Source organism: Dermacentor variabilis, unplaced genomic scaffold, assembly GCF_050947875.1.
Source record: "Dermacentor variabilis isolate Ectoservices unplaced genomic scaffold, ASM5094787v1 scaffold_14, whole genome shotgun sequence".
Taxonomy (NCBI): Eukaryota; Metazoa; Arthropoda; class Arachnida; order Ixodida; family Ixodidae; genus Dermacentor; species Dermacentor variabilis.
This window is the reverse complement of record NW_027460302.1, coordinates 10,606,014-10,628,346: the sequence shown is the minus strand read 5'-3', so window position 1 is coordinate 10,628,346 and position 22,333 is coordinate 10,606,014. Positions and strand designations below refer to the sequence as shown.

Below are 22,333 nucleotides of genomic sequence, written 5' to 3'. Positions count from 1 at the left end.
CAGTCTCAGTCTACTGTGTTTTGCAACACGCTGGAGTCGTCTGGACCGATGTGTGGCTGAAGCCTGCAGGTCATGCCCTGGGCCTGGTATCCGCTCCCGAGGACGTGAGGGACAGCAACGTTTCTTTTTTTTTCCCTTTTGCTAATAAAGTTATGGGTTAAATAACAGTCCGATTATTTCCTTCAAGACCGCCTGTTCATTTTTTTTCCTCAGCCGTGTCGTTTATTCAAGGCTCTCGAATAGTTCAAACAAATAATTTCATTTCAAAGTAAAACACATCCCGTCAGAATGCTCAATAACTTGCTATCTATGGCTCGTGGCAGCTTAATTTTTTCGAGAATTTGGGTCTCATTCCATTTGCCTTAAGCGCATAAAGAGCGTGCAACAGCATTAATTAAACACAGCACTGGCGGCTCGGTAGCGGGCATTCAAGCGTTCTTCTGTTTTTGAACGTTTTCTGCCGATTCGCCATGTCGCTGTGTAACATTTTCCGCCTGTTTTACACTTCGCACCACGCAACCCCGCGAAGTGCAAGTCACTGCACCTCTCCGGAAAGACACCCGTGGGGACAAGACCTACGACCTTCACGGTCTACGGCTCCCCAATCCCGTCAATCAGTGACTTCGAGGCACACACCTTCCTCGGGCGACCAGTCGGGTTCTCGGTACTACCGGACCAGGCAACCGTGGACGAAGCCATCAACGTGGGTCGTCGCCTGCTTACCTCGATGCTCGCCCCGTGGCAGAGATTGGACGCCGTTAAAACATTTGTATTTGCGGCGCTCAACTTTGCCATGAGGTGTGGCTCCCTTGGTAAGGCAGAGTGGTCTCGCCTGGACACAACGCTTCGCCCACTCATCAAACGGACCCTCTACCTGCCTGCCAACGCTGCTAACGGCTACCTATACGGTAGCTCGGCAGCGGGTGCCAATGGCATTCCTGTGGCGGCAGAAATCAGTGACATCTGCAGAATTGACAATGCTTTCAAACTTCTTTCCTCTTCAGACACTGAAGTCCAGGACCTGGCACTGCAGGCGCTGATCGTCGTGACATGCAGGAGGTTGAGGCGCATTGCAGAACCGGGTGACATGGACGCCTACCTGAGCGGTGAGACTGAGGGTGACTTCCAGGCCACGGCGACCCAGCTCCAGTCCGTGTGGACGGAGGCCCGCAAGGCTTCTCGGCGTCTTGGTGTCACTTGGGAATTCGGAAAGGACGGCGCCCGTATCTCCGGGGGTGACATAACACTTGGCCCGAGGAAACGTACTAAGGTGGTGAAGACACTCATGACGGCACTGGCAAACGCACGAGATCACAATCTCCACCAAAAACCCAGTCAGGGGAAAGTGAGGGAGTGCGTTGCCGCCGGCCGAAGCTGTTCCCACATTGTACGTACCGGCCAATTCACGAGGTTTGCCGACTGGCGTTTCGTTCACCGGGCCCGACTCAACGTCGTTCCCCTGAACGCAGCGAGGCCATGGGCTATGGCCGTGGACCAACGGTGTAGGACTTGTGGCGGTCAACCAGAGACCCTGCCACATGTCCTGTGTCACTGCATGACTCCCAGTCAAGCATACACCATCCGCCACAACCAGATCGTGAACCGAGTGAAAGCCGCTGCCTCCGCCAAGTTCACTGTCACCCACGAGAATCGACCAGTAGGCAACGCTAATCTCCGTCCTGACCTTGTGCTTTGCAGGGGCGAGGAGGCGATCGTCATTGATGTAACCTGCCCGTTCGAGAACCGGCCTGCAGCCCTGAACGCGGCCCGCCAGGGGAAGGAGATGTACCAACCAGTCCGAGAATACCTGCTGCGGGAATTCCAAAAAGTGACCGTGGAGGCCATCATCATCGGGGCACTTGGATGGTGGGATCCCCAAAACGACCGGGTCATGCGCCGCTTCTGCAGCCGCAAATACCTGCGGCTGTTCAAGAAACTTGCCGTGAGCGAGACAATCGCTGCATCACAAGACATCTATGCAGCGAACATCACAGCCAAGTGAAGAACAGCACTAGGTAGACACACACTACACCAACACACACTTCTATGCCAGCACAAAAACTTCCAAAATACCTAACAAACACTAAACAAACACACACCTCCATGCCTGCCCAAAAACTAACACCAAACTCTAGTAAATTCACTTCAATAAAACCGTCTTTCATGGGGAAAACGTAACAACCATTTTTTCAAAAACCTCTGTAGTATCTGAGTCGTCTGGACCGATGTGCGGCTGAAGCCTGCAGGTCATGCCCTGGGCCTGGTATCCGCTTCCGATGACGTGACAGACAGCAACTTTTCTTTCTTGTTTTTTTCCTTTTGCTATTGAAGTTATGGGTTAAATAACAGTCCGATTATTTCCTTCAAGACCGGCTGTTCATTTTTTTTTCCTCAGCCGTGTCGTTTATTCAAGGCACTCGAATAGTTCAATCAAATAATTTTATTTAAACATAAAACACATCCCGCCAGAATGCTCAAGCACTTGCTATCTATAGGTCGTGGCAGCTTAATTTTTACGAGAATTAGGGTCTCATTCCAGTTGCGTTAAGCGCATAAAGGGCGTGCAACCGCATTAAGTAAACACAGCACTGGCGGCTCGGTAGCGGGCATTCAAGCGTTCTTCTGTTTTTGAACGTTTTCTGCCGAGTCGCCATGTCGCTGTGTAACATTTTCCGCCAGTTTTACACTTCCTCGTAATTTCGCAATTTGACTGTTAGTGAGGAGAGCGCTATCTGGTGTCTGAAGGACGCCAAAGCCACACCAGAAGTTGCCGTAGTGCACGCGTAAGGCGAGACGCGGCGCTGGCAACGTTAACTCACTTTAATGGTCCGGATTCCGGCACTACTATGCTGTTAACAGTCCTTTCCTGCAAAGTATGGCTTGCGACCCCTCGCGCCGTCTGTTCTTTTTCCCTTAAGGCGCTGAACACTTGGTTAAAATGGCTCTGCTGCCACTGCTATAAGAGGAAAAAAAATGGGGGGGGGGGAATAATAAGAATTAAACATCACGCACTGTTGCCTCCTACACGTAGCCTAAGATCATTTTTCTTTCCTTTCCTTTTCCCTTCATTTTTTTATGGCTACGTTTAAACAGGCTCGTCTTCCTCCAAACCGCCACGCAATGGCTACATTCCATAATATAATTAAAGCTTAATCTTGCCCTTATCTATTTTTTATTATTAGATATCAGGGCATCGAATTTTGCGTCCACCCACGCGTCGTGGGGCGGACCTAGGGGGAATACATAAGCCAGGCATTTGCATTGGCTGTCTCAGTCTACTGTGTTTTGCAACACGCTGGAGTCGTCTGGACCGATGTGCGGCTGAAGCCTGCAGGTCATGCCCTGGGCCTGGTATCCGCTGCAGATGACGTTAGAGACAACAACTTTTCTTTCTTTTTTTTTCCTTTTGCTATTAAAGTTATGGGTTAAATAACAGTCCGATTATTTCCTTCAAGACCGGCTGTTCATTTTTTTTCCCTCAGCCGTGTCGTCTATTCATGGCTCTCGAATAGTTCAAACAAATAATTTTATTTCAAAGTAAAACACATCCCGTCAGAATGCTCAATAACATGATATCTATGGGTCGTGGTAGCTTAATTTTTACAAGAATTAGGGTCTCATTCCAGTTGCGTTAAGCGCATAAGGGGCGTGCAACCGCATTAAGTAAACACAGCATTGGCGGCTCGGTAGCGGGCACTCAAGCGTTCTTCTGTTTTTGAACGTTTTCTGCCGAGTCGCCATGTCGCTGTGTAACATTTTCCGCCTGTTTTACACTTCCTCGTAATTTCGCAATTTGACTGTTAGTGAGGAGAGCCCTATCTGGTGTCTGAAGGACACCAAAGCCATACCAGAAGTTGCCGTAGTGCACGCGTAAGGCGAGACGCGGCGCTGGCAACGTTAACTCACTTTAATGGTCCGGATTCCGGCACTACTATGCTGTTAAACGTCCTTTCCTGCAATGTATGGCTTGCGACCCCTCGCGCCCTCTGTTCTTTTTTTTCCTTAAGGCGCTGAACACTTGGTTAAAATGGTTCTGCTGCCACTGCTATTAGGGCAAAAAATAATGGGGGGGGAATAATAAGAATGAAACTGGGGCTTGGCAGAACGGGGGAAATATTCCCAACAGACGTGATCGTCTAGAAAACGTAGTGTAAGGTCAAGGTATTGTAATTCATCCTTTTTTGGTTGCTCCGAGGTGAACCTCAAACCCTGACCAAGCTCAATAAAATACCCATTTTTTCGTCCACCTTGTTGGTAGAGTCGCCTCTGTCAATTAAAAATAAAAAATCAACATATCTGAACGCCACAGCCCCCTGCGCCAAAAAAATGCTACTCAAGACGGGAGCCACTCTAGATTCGATACAGATACCAACCTTTTCTATGACAAGCGAGTCACTCCAACCAATCATTGTCGACCTCAAGTAACATGACAAAAGTTCAAGGAAGCTTTCAACAGTAACAACACATTTTTGGACAAACCGCATTTCACCAGTCTGCTCCGTAATGCATGCCTTGACACTGCACATTAATTTGTTGTGAGGCAAAGAATAAAAAAGATCCTCTACGTCCACACTAAAAGCGGCACACCTTCCCGGATTACTTGACGAGAGGTACTCGGCAACGCTCTCGGAATTCGGGATAATCAGAGGATCGGCCAGTTCTGGCGAGGCAAGGTGGACTTGTACAAACGTGGAAACTTCACTTTGCCACGTGTTCCTTTCAGTTACGGTGACCCGGAACGGTATCTCCGGTTTGTGTGCCTTCGATAGCGCTTTTGATAGCGATTTCTCAGCAAGAATTAACGTACCTAAATAGCTTGATACGGCAATAGATGCCCTGTATACACGTGGCTCGGTTGTCTGATCTTCGATTGACCATGCGATCGCTTGTGTCGCTTATATACCTGACGTGCGTTTCAGTAAACATAGTTGCGAGTCAGCGCTCGTCCTGTTCGCGCTGTTCCCATTATGAATAGTCACACAAATCTAGCCAGTAGCAAAAAACGTAGATAATAAAAATTTATGGCACGTGCTACTGAGTCACGTCCAACAGCTTATTATTCCCGAAAAGCACAATCACTGCGTTGTGCTAACACTAACGTAAGAGGCTTGCGAAGCGAAGGTCTCCTCAACAAGCAATGGAACGATAAAAATTGACAGGCACGATAATTAATGCACCCAGCACAACCCAACAGATAGCCGCGCCACTGGTACTGCAAGCAGGCCTGGCTGAGAAACTGAACGCAAAGCGGCACGCAGACATCCTTCACTGGTACAACAGCTGCAATTGAGCTAATGGTATCAGTTATTTTCCGACCGGTCATCCAAAGCAACGCACTATCATTTTTATATACGATTGAACTCTTGCATATAAGATCGTCACAGAGCTCTTGTTATTGCTGCGAGACACCTCACAATACTTTATGAAGTGCTAAAAGTGTCGTTCAAGCCATTTGCCAAAAAGGAAAAAAAAGAAGCTACTTCTATTCTGCAAAAGAACTGAAATTTAACCCTTTATAACTACATAATTATTGTAGTAATGCGTATATGGTGACAATTGCTCTCCGCAACACGAGACCGTGAGAACCGCCCTATAACGTATGTGCTTACAGGTCATGTATTTTTTATACTTGTTACTTGACTGGGACATCTATAACTTTAATACCTCCATAATGCACGTACGCTTGGTCACCGCTATTCAATGTGAAGGTTACGTTAAAAATAACTTACCGCTTGCATATTACTTAGCAGTTACGGCCGCATATGGGCAAGATTTATGTGGAAATGCTCACTCCCAGAATACGGCTACTGCTGATGTACTGCGCCAGAACGTTAATCATCAGCCTCTCAGAAGAAACACACTGTACTTCAAAATGCACACCAATAAAAATGACGTTGAAGTACAGCCCACATGCGTTGTCACTTCGCTTTGCGCTGATATTCATACAAGCATTAACATCCCTTCAAGGGTTTATGTCACCCCCATAATTAACAAGCAAACATAGAATAAGTTGTTCGGGTTTAGTCAGTTTGAGGTTAGGAAGCTGGTCTTGCTGTTGTCTGGCCCACAAAGCGCAGGACGATTTCACATGCTGCTGTATCGGCCAATAAACGGAAACGAAGGACGAAGGTGGGTTCCGCGAAGAGAGGACGCGGGGGTAAAAACGCACGCGGGGAAAGAAATCGAATTAGTGGCTGCGCCCTAGAAGAGGCACCAGATCTGCACCCTCGCTCGTAACAAAAGGGTAAACGGTCAGAGCTGAAGGGGAGAGTTCCGGGAGACGGGCGTGAAGACAAACGGTAGGGTTGCTCGAGGTCACCGCCAATGCCCATGCGTTTCCCACATGTCCCGACGACCGAGGTCTCGGTCACGGAAACTGGCCTTTGACACAATTAACCACACCACTCTGCTAACAAAACTTGAAATTTACTGTTTCAGGGGCCCATTCCTTGGCTTAATCAAAAGCTATCTGCAGTTCAGGTGTCAGAGGATTTCAATAATAACTGTATTTCCGATAACTTACCCATTCATTCTGGTGTACCTCAAAGAAGCATTCTTGGACCTTTGTTATTTAATATTTACGTAAACGACATAATGAATATTGACACCACTTCCCGATTCATCATATGCGCTGATGACACTAGTCTGTTCTTTACATCTGGTTGTGCAAGGCAGCTGTTGGCTCTTGCGAACGCTGCTTTAAGTGAACTTAATCGATGGAGTTCATTGAATTCACTGTCCATAAATAAAAACAAGACAAAGGCTGTACTTCTTAAACCTAAAAAACAAAAATGTCCACATTGACGGCCATTTGCAAATGGGTTCCTCGATTATCAACTTTGTGCCATACATTAAATGCCTCGGGCTTGTCTTTCAAGAAAACTTACTTTGGAATCTTTATACAGACTCAGTTACAAAATCACTCGTGTTGTGGAAATACTAAAGAAACTTCAATTTTTTTTTCTTCCCTTGAGCGTCAAAAAACTGCTTTATAACTCTCTTTTCCTTTCCCATCTCAATTACTACCTGTCATTTAGTCTGGGGAAACACCACGATGTCTAACATCACAAAACTACTTCTATTGCAGAAGAAAGCAGTGCGTGCTATCGCCAATTCTTCATATGACGCTTATACGCAGCCTCTTTTCAGAGCCCTTAATTTACAACCGGTCCCCTCCATATATCGTAGTATTTTACTCAAGCGCTTCACTACTGCGAAAAAACAGAACAGCTGGGCAGCTTGCGTGGCGGCCGCGTGCAAGAGAAAAGGGGAGGACATGAAGGGCCGATACTAGAAGCCTAATGTAGGGGAGAGGGAATTGACACGTGTCTTTGAGCAATCATATCTCCTGGCGTGTTGTTAACTGTGCCACTGTTTCCACCAATGCAGTCTGCGGCACGAAGGTGGTCGTGCAATTGGTTGCAATGATGTGAACTCACATGTGTGATTGGCTGGTTTGATACTCCTTTGTGCAACCGAGCGCTTAAAAAGTCGTTTTGGTTGTGTGGGGGAGTGCGGAGTTCGAGCTCGAACTCGCACAGGCGCCTCGACGTTTTAATAAAAAGTCTCTTTACCTGGTAACGGCTCTTCCTTCGCGCTGCCATCGAGCTCTCGAACCATGGAGGGGCGCCGACTTCGGACCTTAAACACCTTCCCTCTTTATATAGTATTGAAGCTACCGAAGGATAAAGAGAAAGGAAATTCATCATCATCAGCCTGGTTACGCCCACCGCAGGGCAAAGGCCTCTCCCATACTTCTCCAACTAGCCCGGCAATGTACTAATTGTGGCCATGTTGTCCCAGCAAACTTGTTAATCTCATCCGTCCACCTAACTTTCTGCCGCCCCCTGCTACGCTTCCCTTCCCTTGGAATCCAGTCCGTAACCCTTAATGACCATCGGTTATCTTCCCTCCTCATTACATGTCCTGCCCATGCCCATTTCTTTTTCTTGATTTCAACTAAGATGTCAATAACGCGCGTTTGTTCCCTCACCCAATCTGCTCTTTTCTTATCCCTTAACGTTACACCTATCATTCTTCTTTCCATAGCTCGTTGCGTCGTCCTCAATTTAAGTAGAATCCTTTTCGTAAGCCTCCAGGTTTCTGCCCCGTACGTCAGTACTGTTAAGATACAGCTGTTATATACTTTTCTCTTGAGGGATACTGGCAACCTGCTGTTCATGATCTGAGAATGCCTGCCAAACGCACCCCAGCCCATTCTTATTCTTCTGATTATTTCAGTCTCATGATCCGGATCCGCAGTCACTACCTGTCCTAAGTAGATGTATTCCCTTACCACTTTCAGTGCATCACTAGGTATAGTAAACTGCTGTTCTCTTCCGACACTGTTAAACATTACTTTAGTTTTCTGCAGATTAATTTTTAAACCCACCCTTCGGCTTTGCCTCTCCAGGTCAGTGAGCATGCATTGCAGTTGGTCCCCCGAGTTACTAAGCAAGGCAATATCATCAGCGAATCGCAAGTTACTAAGGTATTCTCCATTAACTCTTATCCCCAATTCTTCCCAATCCAGGTCTCTGAATACCTCCTGTAAACACACTGTGAATAGGACTGGAGAGGTCGTATCTCCCTGCATGACGCCTCTCCTTATTGGGATTTTGTTGCTTTCTTTATGGAGGACTACGGTGGCTGTGGAGCCGCTATAGATATCTTGCAGTATTTTTACATACGGCTCGTCTACACCCAGATTCCGCAATGCATTCATGACTGCTGAGGTTTCGACTGAATCAAACGCTTTCTCGTAATCAATGAAAGCTATATATAAGGGGTGGTTATATTCCGCACATTTCTCTATCACCTGATTGATAGTGTGAACATGGTCTATTGTTCAGTAGCTTTTACGGAATCCTGGCTGGTCCTTTGGTTGACGGAAGTGAAAGGTGTTCCTGATTCTATTTGCAATTGCCTTAGTAAATACTTTGTAGGCAACGGACAGTAAACTGATTGGTCTATAATTTTTCAAGTCTTTGGCGTCCCCTTTCTTACGGATTAGGATTATGTTAGCGTTTTTCCAAGATTCCGGTACACCCCAAGTCATGAGGCATTACGTATACAGGGTGGCCAGTTTCTTAAAACAATCTGCCGTTACCTGATCCTCCCCAGCTGCCTTCCCCCTTTGCATAGCTCCCAAGGCTTTCTTTACTTCTTCCGGCGTTACTTGTGGGATTTCAAATTCCTCTACACTATTCTGTCTTCCGTTATCCTCGTAGGCGCCACTGGTACTGTACAAATTTCTATAGAACTCCTCAACCACTTGAACGACCTCATCAATATTAATAATATTGCCGGCTTTGTCTCTTAGCGCATACATCTGATTCTTGCCTATTCCTAGTTTCTTCACTGCTTTTAGGCTTCCTCCGTTCCTGGGAGCATGTACAATTCTGTCCATATTATACTTGCTTATGTCAGCTGTCTTACGCTTCTTGATTAACTTCGAAAGTTCTGCCAGTTCTATTCTGGCTGTAGGGTTAGAGGCTTTCATACATTGGCGTTTCTTGATCAGATCTATCGTCTCCTGCGATAGCTTACTGGTATCCAGTCTAACGGAGTTACCACAGACTTCTATTGCACACTCCTTAATGATGCCCACAATGATGTCGCTTCATACCGAGGCCTGAAAGCTTCCCGTGACTAAGAACCGCAACGCTCACAACACTTGCTGCTGTATCGACAGCGCCATTACTCGCTCGCTTCCGTTTTCCTCCGCCACTTGGTCGCACAGCCACCGCAAAATTTTTCTTTAGACAAAAGAACTGCCGAAACAGGTCGTCTGCCATGTCAAACGCGTCCTGTGGTTTCCTTGTCACGTGCCCGGGCTGCCAACCCGCTGCCGCCAGCGCTAACACGGAGGCATCAATTTTCAACAGAACAGAGCAGTCGCTGGTTATTGTAGGATACTTTCGGATTTGCTCGTCATAATTTAACATTGGTGCATAAACATGGCCTGTCGGTTTCGAAAGTTTTCGAACGTCGATTCACAGATTGGCTAAGTGGCCATCGGCTGAAAGCGTTGGCCAGAAAGCTTTGGGCCGATCACAGAGGGGAAATGGCGGATTTGGAATGATTTGGAATCACAGATTAGAATATTTTGTTGAACCGGCCCATGTGACATTATACATCAATACATATACAGAGTATAGAAATGCCAGAAAAAGTGAAACGCCACGCAGGCGAGGCTTCGCTATGCTTGCTATATGCCGCCAAGACAGGTATGGAGGGAACACGTTCCCTCAGGCAAAAAAGAAAGCGCTGAACGTCGGTTGTACGAAAAGCCGGAAGCGTAACGTTTTGCGAAAATTTGTGATGATACCGAACAGCACTTGCCTCGGCGAAAGTAATCGAAAGTGAGCAAACGTGCTCAAGTTGATCCCAGAAACAATTAAGAAATTATAAATATATGCGACGCACATTACGTGATATCACTCATTCACTAAATTTTATTTGGGGAAAGAAGTCAGAGTGGATGTGGTCGGGGCCCTCAGTCCAGGGCTCCGCTGGCCTTTGCTGCCCGCCGGACCAGTTGGATGAGCGCTAGTTGCTGTCCTGGATCCGAGCTGGCGAGTAGTACCTCCCACGGCTCCTTATTAAGGTTCTTTAGATGTGTAGGTGTTAGCCTACCTCGACTGGTTTACTGGGCCAGTCCCATGAGATATGAAACAGAGCTGGCTTCCCACCACACCAAGGTCACTCGGCCTAGCATGTTTCGGGAAACATTGTTCAGTAAGTGAAGATTAGGAAATACGTTCGTTTGTATTTTATGGAGATCGCTGGCTTCCGTACTGTGATTTGTGAAGTGAATCGAATGCCTGTCGGTCGAGTCTGATATGTGAGGATGTCTCTGCTAGAAGTGGGGTTATGAGCGTACGATCACCAGCACCGCTCGGTTGGAAAGCTAGGGTGCTTGTTCTCTCGTTGCCCGGAAGGCCGACGTAGCCGGGGCACTATATGACTTTGTGGTGATGTTTGAGGTTAATAAGGAGCAGGTCCATTATGTTTTCGGGAACCAAGCCTTTCATGAAGAGTTTACAGGCACCCTGTGAGTCTGATACGATCACGGATCTATGGTCAGATTATTCTTGCAGTATAATGGCGTTAGCAATAGCTGCCGCTTCCGCTTCGGACATAGAAGTGGTGACGATTTGATTGCTACGGATGAGGTCTAAGTTGCGAACGACCACTGTGTGTATGAAGCCTCCCTTGTTGGATCTACGTATGTCACATCGGGATTATCCTTGTACATGTTGGTGTGCGCCTTGACTCTCGCCTTTCGTCTGTGCAGGTGTCTCGTGTGATGCATGTTCTTTGGAGTTGATGCGATAGAGATATGTTCTCTAATGAGGTGAGGTAGCTCCAGTGTGTCCTTGTTAACATAGGTTGGATGCTGGGGGCAGCCTGCTCTCTTGAGGATCGTCTTTCCAGAGAGGTTCCCGCTGAGGCGTTCGCGTTGAGGTAGGAGTACTGCAGGCTTTAGCTTGGCATAGGTATTGTATAGCCCTAGAGACAGTAGTTTGTCCGTGGTTGTATATCTGGGAAGACCAAGAGCAGCTTTGTAGGCATTCCTGATAAGAACTTCGTCTTTCTCATCCTCCGCCTTGCTTGTGTTGCGGTACGGACTGCTATAGGTGATTCTATTTTGTACCGGTGCGTGGACGAGCCTTTACCCCCGTATTCAGAAATGAATCTTAGCTTGAAGCCCACCCTTGGCTTGATTTAAATGACGCCTGTCTTGAATGCACCAAACAAAACGCAATGAGTATCTTAGCCGCGTTCGCGCCAAGCGTTAGTGATATCAAGTCAAGCATGGGCTTCAAGATGCATTCCTGAATGCGGGAGTAAGAGTGCCTTTTTCCTTCATGCCGGTCCGATGGTTGGTTATCCTTTTGTTTATTCTAGCAGCCTGTTTTGTGATTGTGTTTAGCGTGTCTATAGCATGTCTGGCGCATCCGTTGCTAAAGAATCAGAGACCCAGGATGCGTATCAGATCCACTTCCTTGACTGTGTTTCCGTCCACTGGGATATTATGGGACCGTTGGCATTGTATGGTTGATTGTGCATGCATATCACTTTCCACTTCCCTGGTGCGCATTGGAGCACGATGCTTTTGGCGAAGGCGGACACTGCATTTGCTGCACGAAGAGTGGCCTCCTTGTAACCGAGAGAGCCCTTGTACGCCCTGAGACTGACATCGGCTGCGTAAAGTGCGTAGCCAAGATCTTCTATTTAGTCCCGGTGTCTGGATAATCTCTTCATGGCTATGTAGAACAGGAGTGTTAAGATAATGGAGCCTTGAGGTGTACCCCTGTTGGGCATGTCGAATGGGTCCGACATAGTTTGACGCAGGCCTACAGTCACCGGTGTTCCATTCAAAAAGGATCTTACATAGTTACACATCCTCTCTCCACAATGTGTCACGCTGAGCTCGTACAGCTTCGTGTGACAGATTGTCGAAGGCTCCTTTCAGGTCTAGGGCAAGTATGAGGCTTCCGCCTCCTGTGGACAATCTTGTTTAGCACTTTTTCCCTGATGAGCAAGAAGGCATCCTGTGTGGAGAGGCCTGGGCTGAACCCAACCATGATCACGGGAAAGTAGTGGTTGCGTTCTGGGTATCTTTGTAGTCGTACAGTTATCACCCTTTCGAACATTTTCCCGAGACAGCACGTGAGGAATATATCGGTCTAAGGGCTTCTAACGTAGGTGGTTTGCACCGTTTGGGGATGCTGATTGTCAGATGTAAGTGCCGCGAGGTGCCGTTAGAACATCGGAGCGACCACCCAAGCTCGTTGAAGAACGGAAGAGAACGGGTGCACGAGCACGGAGGAAGAGGCGCGATCTCGCAGTGTTCGAACCTGGCGTGCAGCAGTTCCGAGCCCCTGGGGTGAACAAGGCGAGAGTTCCTGCCAGGCGAGACATCCGTGGCAAGGTGCGGAGGATCGCGGAGCCCAGCGTGGACGAAGACGTCCGAGGAACCAGGGCTCCTGCTGCCAGTGCTGGAAGACGCTGGCTGAACCGAGGGCCGCCGGTCCGTGAGATGCCGCACCTGAGCTGTGCCGAGCAGCGTCCCAGTCTGGCACAGATGTTGGTGTGCTAGACAAGGTCCTCACGTGCGACCGCCGCACGTCGTTCGCGAGCGGTGTCCGAGCCGGACTGCTCGGACGCCTGGCTGCTGCCACCGCGGCTCCTGAGCGTGCCGAGCCCGAGAGCCGTGCTGAACGGGGCTTGAGCGTGTCGTCGTCGCAGCCAGGTCAAGCACGGGTGAACCCACAGTGCCGGGACGACCGAACCGTGAGCCTCACAACACGGGACTGTTTCACCCCGTTTATACCTGTGCTGGATGTGTGTGGGCACACTGACTGCCGTTACGCAGGTAATCAACTCTCTGTATATTGCCACGACAAACTTGGTGACATTAAAGTTGCGCACCCTTTGCATTGGGCACTGTGCACGCCGTACAGTGGTGTTGTTCAGCAACAACAGGCAGCGATCTTCGTGGCACGGGCAGCCAGTTGGACCCGGCTCGCATGCGCCACGCGCACGAGGTGTCACGCGAGGAGAAAAGAGGAAGACGGTTCGAGCCCAGTTTCAGAACGCGACTGCCGCGGATTTCTTCACGACCGCAGTGAGTTTTACTTGTGGGCACAAGTTCGCCTTTAATAAATATTGTTGTTTTACTAACATCGTTACATTTCTGGTGGAGGAGCTGGGTATGAGTCGAAGCCCCACGAACGAAAGTCAGCGTAGCCCCGGCAACCCGCGAGTCCATCCCGTGGAGCTGACACCTGTACACCAGCGGACCAGCCGCCGTCTTCGAGGTGACTCGCCCGAATTCGGCCCTCTTCTCTTCATGCCAAGAGAAACTCCCACAACGGACGCCGCCACAATGACTACCCAAGTAACACCGCCACTGCTAGCCGTGAGCCAACCTCGCAAGCCGCCAACATTCCATGGTGACTCGTTCGAAGACGTGGAAGACTAGTTGGAACTGTTCGAGAGAGTGGCGAGCTTTAATGAATGGAATGAGAGACAGAAGCTCCGTAACGTATATTTCGCTTTGGAAGACATCGCAAAAACATGGTATGAAAACCACGAACCGTGTTTGTCCTCTTGGGAGGAATTTCGACGACAACTGCTAGCAACGTACGTCAGCACGGATCGTAAAGAAAAGGCGGAAATCGCACTTCAAGCCAGGAACCAGCTCACAAACGAGAACGTGGCAATGTACATAGAGGACATGTCCCGCCTGTTCAAGCGTGCTGATCCCACCATGAGTGAAGATAAGAAGCTGCGCCATCTCATGCGTGGAGTAAAGCAGGAACTCTTCGCAGTTCTCGTCCGCAACCCACCGCGCAAGGTCGCCGACTTCAGATGCGAAGCAACGACCATCGAAAAGACGCTGGAACAGCGGGCTCGGCAATACAACCATGAGGCAAGCTGCGCACCTGTCCATGTCTTCCCTGGAGGCGGTACGCAGTACCGCGGGTTGCCACAGTACCGCCAGTTGCGACGACCGTTCCCTACCCGCCTACAGTACGCAGTGCACCTCGTCTACTGGAACCACTGGCTGCCTACCAGCCTTTAGCACGTAGTGCACCTCGTTTTGCGGAACAAAGGCCCCGGAAAAGTGACGTCTGGCGTGACCACGAGCGCAGGCCTCCGTGTTTCCACTGCGGAGAAGCGGGTCAGCTGTATAGGTTCTGCCCGTACCGTCAAGTTGGGTTAAGGGGTTTTCCCTTAAGTGCGCCATGTCCCCGAAACGGTGAACGGCCAGCGGAGATCGAAGAATACTTGTCGACGCGCCAAAGCCCCGTTACTCCTCGCCAACGTGAACCACGATCACCGTCGCCCATGCGCTACCGATCGCCTAGCCCACGCGCGTCTCCAAGATTGCCTAGGCGTCGTTCACCAAGCCCACACTAGGAAAACTGAAGCAAGCGACCTGTGGAGGTGAGGCCGCTGATAACCAGAGTTACGAAGATCCTCCAACGCGATTCCAGTGCGGTGACGATATAATTCCCGTCTACAGGTGCAGGAACGAAACGATTACGTCAGATTTGCGGTTGATAATAGACGGATGCGAGCTGAATGCCTTAGTCGACACCGGCGCTGATTATTCGGTAGTAAGCTTCAAGATGGCGAAGCACCTTAAAAAGTTGTGACGCAGTGGACGGGTCCGCAGATACGCACGGCAGGCGATCATCTTATTACGCCCCTTGGCCGATGCACCGCAAGAGTTACGATAAAAGGCTTCACTTACGTTTCTGACTTTATTGTACTGCCAGAATGTTCACGGGAACATATATTGGGAATGGATATTATACAAGCTAACGGCGCCATAACTAACCTACGTAGGTCCAGTGTGTCTTTCTCGACAAAACAAGCTATACCTGTGGAACAATCGGAGGAGCGACGTCTCGCTGCACTGCGCGTCGTTGATGATGACGTAACTGTGCCATAACGCTGCAGTATAATGGTTCTTGTGGAGAATGAAAGATTTTCCGACCGCGAAGGCATAGCGGATGGAAACATAGAGCTCCTTTTCAACACAGGTATTTGCGTGGCTCGGGGCCTTGTTCAGGTAAGCGATGGCCGTGCAAATGTCGCACTTACAGATTTCGGTAATGAATTCCAACACATCGCACAAGGAACAGCTACTGCCTATTTCCACGATTTCTGTGAAGCGTCCGAATTGTGCAGCCTAACTACGTCAACTGCGCTGCCAGGAACTTGCAGTGTCGACAGATCAATTACCGTCAACCCCAGACTCCTGGAAGCCTAAAAGAAACAGATATATGCCCCGATAAAGGATTTTTCTGACTGCTTCTCCACGTCCTCGAAGGTACGGCGCACGTCTGTTGCGAAGCACAGAATCATAACAGAGGACGCCACAAGACCGGTATGCCAGCACCCGTATCGAGTTTCACCAAAAGAAAGGGAGATCATCAAGAAGCAAGTAGAGGAGATGCTTTCAGATGACGTTATTCAGCCTTCCAGCAGTCCATGGGCGTCTCCGGTAGTGCTCGTTAAGAAAAAAGATAACACACTTCGATTCTGCGTCGACTACCGTGAACTGAACAGCGTAACCAAGCGGGAAGTGTACCTCCTTCCGCGTATCGACGATGCGTTTGATCGGCTCCGATGCGCAATGTTTTTCTCCTCCCTGGATCTCAAGAGTGGATATTGGCAAATAGAGGTGGATGAACGGGACCGTGAAAAGACAGAATTCGTAACCCCTGATGGCATCTACGAATTTAAAGCACTTCCATTCGGCCTCTGTTCCGCGCCCGCAATGTTCCAGCGAATGATGGACTCTGTGCTTGCAGGATTGAAATGGCAGTCATGCTTAGTGTATTTGGATGATGTGGTCGTATTTTCCACCACATTTGACCAACATCTAGAGCGCCTGCGACTAGTATTAGAAGCTATTCGCGCAGCAGACTTGACAATTAAGCCGGAAAAATGTCAATTCGGCTTCGATGAACTTCGGTTTCTCGGACACGTCATCAGTGCTGAAGGCGTTCGGCCAGATCCCGAAAAGACAGCAGCTTTTGCGAGGTTCCCGACACCCACAGACAAAAAGTCAGTGCGATGTTTCTTGGGTTTATGCGCATACTACAGAAGATTTGTGGAAAACTTTTTCATACATTGCTGAGCCCCTTACAATACTGACAAGAGAAGATCAACATTTCATGTGGAAAAGCGAACAACAAGACGCCTTTGACGAGTTAAGGAAATGCCTGCAAGCTTCTCCAATCCTTGCCCATTTTGATGAGACAGCCGACACTGAAGTTCATACCGATGCGAGTAACGTCGGCCTCGGTGCCGTACTAGTGCAGAGGAACAACGGCCAGGAGAAAGTAATTGCTTATGCCAGCCGTAAGCTCTCGAAAGCAGAGGCAAACTACTCCGCAACCGAGAAAGAGTGCCTTGCAGTCATTTGGGCAATATGTAAATTTCGGCTTTACCTCTATGGTAGGCCATTCAGAGCAGTCAGAGATCACCATTCGCTTTGCTGGCTGGTGAATCTCAAGGATCCATCCGGACGACTAGCAAGATGGAGCCTTAGGCTTCAAGAGCATGACATTACTGTCGTATACCGATCCGGGAGGAAACACAGCGATGCCGACTGCTTGTCACGCGCACCCGTCGAGACAACTGTGTCAGAAGAAGAGGATTCTGACACAACAATCTGCAGCAAGGATACCGTGCTGCAGATTGTTGGACGCGGTCAAAAGGACCGAATTCCTCGCCTTGCTGGAAATGCAGGAAACATGGGCATAAAGCTGACGAGTGCCCGAACGTAAAGAGCAGCAACAAGGAGGCGTCAAGTGCCACTGCTGGCTGCAACCGGATGCCTGCCGCCCGGAATGAAGAAAGTCCGGCTCCTGCCACTAAATCCGAAGAGAAAACGAGCACACGTGTAAAAACAGATGGAGAAAACATCTGTCTTGGTTTTCGGACGCATGGGATGCCGACGGGAACCGGATATCTGGATGAACATCCTGTGACGGTGCTGAGAGATTCCGGATGCAATACTGTGGTCATCAGGCGTTCCCTGCTGCCGGAAAAGAATTTCACCGGTATCATGCGTACCGTTCACTTTCTGGACGGCTTATTTAAACAGCTTCCAAAGGCAAAAGTCTACGTAGACTCCCTTTTCTTCCCAGGAACGACACTGGCACTCTGCATGGAAGAGCCACACCATGGTCTTGTTCTTGGGAGCATCACCGTGGTGGTCTACCCTATTGGTTTGAACACGTCACATGAGCCGTCTGATGTGTCAAAACTGCAGAAAGAGTCGGCACCAGCAGAGGTGCCTGTTCGACACCAAAGCATGTCCCAAAATAGCGCTACCATCAGTGATGCGTCAACAAGGTGAGCCAAGGAAACGAAGCTACCTGTTGCTGCATCGAATGCACTAGACGTGGATCCACAAGTTCTGGAAGAGTAGCAGCGAGCAGAACATACCTCGGGGGTTGTATTTCGCCGATCAGGAAGGCAATGACGAATCGATCAGCAAAAGTAGAATATGTTTTTATCAAGGGATACTTTACCACCGGCAATATAGATCGCTGACAAGGAAGTCCACCAACAGGTTGTTGCACAACGCCTCCGCCAGTTCGTCCTTAAGATGGCGCACGAAGGAGTTTTGGCAGGCCACCAAGGTATTAAGCGCACCAGTGACAGTATTCTATAAGAATTCTATTGGCCAGGTGCGCAGGCTGAGGTCACACGATTTGTGCGCTCTTGTGACATCTGTCAGCGCACTGTTCCGAAACACCTAGTCGGACGTGTCCCCCACGGAACATGCCGGTAATTGACACGTCGTTCCAACGTGAGGCAATTGATATAATCGGGCCACTCCCACCGACATTGGCAAAACGAAACCGCTATATCACAACAATGGTGGACTGCGCAACACGCTATCCTGATGCCGCTGCATTACCATGCAATGAGAAGATGAAGATAGAAGCGTTGGTGCAAATGTTCTCGCGTGTGGGAATACCACGGGAAATGGTGAGCGACCGAGGCCGATCCTTCACTTCAAGTTTAATGCAGGAACTAAGCAGACTACTTTTCTTCCGACATTTGCCAGCAACCCCATACCACCCTATGGCGAATGGCCTTGTTGAGCGTTTTAGTGGCACGTTAAAGCAAATGATACGGCGCATGTGCCAGAAAAGTCCAAAGAATTGGGACAGATACTTGACGCCATTGTTATTTGCTTATAGACAGGTGCCTCAGTCTAGTCTCGGCTTTTCTCCTTTCGACCTACTGTATGGTCAACACATTAGAGGACCAATGGCCATACTAAAGGAATTATGGACACGAGCAACTCTTGATGAAGAAACAAAGACCACATATTGTTATGTTCGAGCTTAGGGAACGCTTGCAGGAAACGTGCAGAATTGCTCAACAGGAGCTGGAGAAAGCCAAGCTGACACAAAAGAAGTATTACGATCGCAAAGCGAAGCCACGTCAGGTCTGCGCCGGAGACAAGGTGTTGTTACTATTACCGTCCGATAAGAACAAACTAATAACCTGAAAGGCCCATTCACTCTATTGGAAAAACGAAGTGAAATCGACTGTTTTTGATATGGGAACCCGCACCAGTGTGTTCCACATCAACCTCCCTTAATGAAGTATGAGGAGAGACCACTTTCGACAGATACCGCGGGACGCGCGGCTGTCACGTTGCAGACGGAAAAACAGGAAGAGGACCCGGAACTACCGTTCCTCTCGCTTCACCAGCGCGAGACATATCGTGACCTCAAAGTCGCTGACACCTTGGATATTAAGCAGGAGACGCGGTCGAACAAATTCTGTCGCCTATGCAAGCAGGAAGCTCCTGCCGCGGGAGACACGTTACTCTACCGTGGAGCGAGAGGGCCTTCTCTCGTGTTGGCTGTTCAGAAATTCCACGTCCATCTCTTCGGCAAACAGCTTGTACTTCAGAGCGGCCACCAACCGCTAACCTAGATAAACTCGGCCAAGCACACGAATAGCCGGATACTCCGCTGGAACCTGGTACTAATGGAGTACGACTTCACGGTCGAATATATAAAGGGTAGCGAAAATGTAGGCGCTGACTATATGAGCCGAGTGTAAACTTACAGCGTGAAGTGCGCCTACTGCATTTACTGCGTTTGTGCACACGTCATGAATGAACTACTTCTGTGCCCGTGGAAAAACTTACATGTGAACACTTTGCGCCTTGCGGACTTCGAACTTGGCCCATGCACGTGCTTTGAAAAGTTGTTTAAATAACACAACTTCCTAAAGTGCGGGGGGGGGGGTAAAATGTCAGATGTAAGTGCCGCGAGGTGCCGTTAGAACATCGGAGCGACCACCCAAGCTCGTTGAAGAACGGAAGAGAACGGGTGCACGAGCACGGAGGAAGAGGCGCGATCTCGCAGTGTTCGAACCTGGCGTGCAGCAGTTCCGAGCCCCTGGGGTGAACAAGGCGAGAGTTCCTGCCAGGCGAGACATCCGTGGCAAGGTGCGGAGGATCGCGGAGCCCAGCGTGGACGAGGACGTCCGAGGGACCAGGGCTCTTGCTGCCAGTGCTGGAAGACGCTGGCTGACCCCAAGGCCGCCGGTCCCTGAGCTGCCGCACCTGACCTGTGCCGAGCAGCGTCCCAGTCTGGCACAGATGTTGCTGTGCTAGACGCGGTCCTCACGTGCGACGGCGGCACGTAGATTGCGAGGGGCGTGAGAGCTGGTCACCGAGGCCGTGCTACTGTAGGACGTCGTTCGCGAGCGGTGTCCGAGCCGGACACCGAGGCCGCGCGGAACAAGGCGTACCCTGGCTGCTGCCGCTGCTGCTCCTGAGCGTGCCGAGCCCGAGAGTCGTGCTGAACGGGGCCTGAGCGTGTCGTCATCGTAGCCAGCTCGAGCAAAGGTGTGGCTGACGCGTGCCGTACACATGCCGATGATAGGCACAGTACCGCCATTCACAACGCGGACGACGCGTGCCGACGCTGGGGTGAGGAGTTTCTTCAGTCGTCGTCGGAAGGCAGCACTCATAATAGAAAGATGTGCTCCTGTATCGATGAGTGCCGTGAAGGACAGCCGTCGACGTCAAGAAGGTTTCGGGTCGTGGGTAACGTGAGCAGAGGATTTGAGGGCCGGGTCGACAACGCAGCTTCACCTCCAGAAGCTGCAGTGCCTAGTTTTGCGGCTGGATCCGGGAGGCGATAGGCAGCGAAGAGAAACGACGGGGTTGGGGCGAACGAGACTGCTGGCGTCGAGGTGAGGGCGAGCAGCTGTAGCGAAGGTTTGGAGCAGGAGCATCAGCGGCAGTGGATTCATGGCGGGTGGTATAGGGAACGGAAGGTCCATAGGTGCGGGAATATGCGGCGGCGTATGTCCGAGGAGGTGGTGGCCATCGGTTGCGGCAGTGACGAGCGACGTGGCCGATGCGACTGCAGTGGAAGCAGATCGGCCGGTCAGCAGGGGTACGCCAATCGGACGGGTTGCGACAAGATGTGGCGGAAAAGGACTGCCGAGGACGAGGAGGGCCGCTAGAGAACTGGGGAACGCTGGGTTGAAACGTGGAACACGGAGTTCAGACCCAATGTTCTCAAATGCCTGTCGAACGACGGCCTGAATAATCGCAATGGTGGTTGCTGGCGGATCGGGAGGCGTCGTGGAGAAATCTAGCAAACAGGCGGCCTCGAGTTCGCGGCGAACAATACGGGTGACGTCGTCACAGGTGGTCTAACGTGGTCGACCCTCACATGTCGACGTAGCAGCAGTGTTGGGTAGCCACGTGATGTGGTGTGTGATACGGCGGCTCTTAGATTGTTCAACGTAACGGCATTCTTTGATGATGGCGTCGACACTCGAGACGTTGCCGAAAACAAGCAAATTGAAAGCGTCCTCGGCGATGCCTTTTAGAACATGTGACACTTTATCTGTTTCCGACATAGCACCGTCAGCTTTGCGGCATAGAGCCAAGACGTCGAAGATGTAGGAAACGTACGGCTCCGTAGATGACTGAACACGAGACGCAAGAGCCTTTCTCGCGGCAGCCTTGCGCCCAATGGGGTCGCCGAACAGTTCCCGTAGCTTCTCTTTGAAACTGCCCCAACTGGTCATCTCGTCGTCATGCGATTGGTGCTACATGCGTGGGGTGCCGCCGAGATAAAACATGACATTGGCGTTGGGTCCCACCTGTTATTAGCACTGGCGTGTTCATAGAGCTTGATCCAGTCGTCAACATCATGTCCCTCCAGACCAGAGAACACACCTGGGTCGCGATGTGGGGTGACCGTGACGATTGCAGCAGTGGGACAAGCCGAAGCCGTTGCAGAGGTGGGCGCATTACCGGGAGGCATGGTGACAAGCTCGGTGTGCCGACTACTTCGGAGTTCCGTAGTGAGTACGGGGATCGCTGACCTCCACCAGACTGTTGCGTGTGGAAAGACAAAGACAGAAGAGGCTATTTACAGGCTGTTTACATTGGAGCCAGGCAGCCAGGCCGACACTCGCTCGCGTCAAGCGCACTGACCAACTTCATTGTCGTTCTCGCCGCGGCTCGTCTCTTGAGCATCGCTCGATAATATCGTAATAATATGTTTAAGACGTGCCTGTAGTGTTTACTCCTCTTTCGAGGGACAATTGTGATGATCTGATGATATGTGTCAACGTGGTAATTGTACTGTGTTGCAGTTACTCATCTGAATACTAACATGGCTACCTTGGGGTTGCTGTAGTCTGCTAGGGTGTAGAATCCTCTCAGTTTAATTGGATGGACCCCGGCTTCCTGAAGGCAGATGATGTCAGGATGTATTGGTGCATTATTAATGTAGTTAGG

General features: G+C 50.0%; 1 protein-coding gene across 1 annotated transcript; it reads left to right on the top strand.

Moving 5' to 3' along the window:
* The first annotated feature begins 793 nt into the window (after window positions 1-793).
* On the top strand, window positions 794-2,117 carry LOC142567785 (uncharacterized). Its single transcript, XM_075677940.1, has one exon. The coding sequence runs from the start codon at window positions 794-796 to the stop codon at window positions 2,000-2,002; it is 1,209 nt and encodes a 402-aa protein (XP_075534055.1). The 3' UTR covers window positions 2,003-2,117.
* Window positions 2,118-22,333: the final 20,216 nt, after the last annotated feature.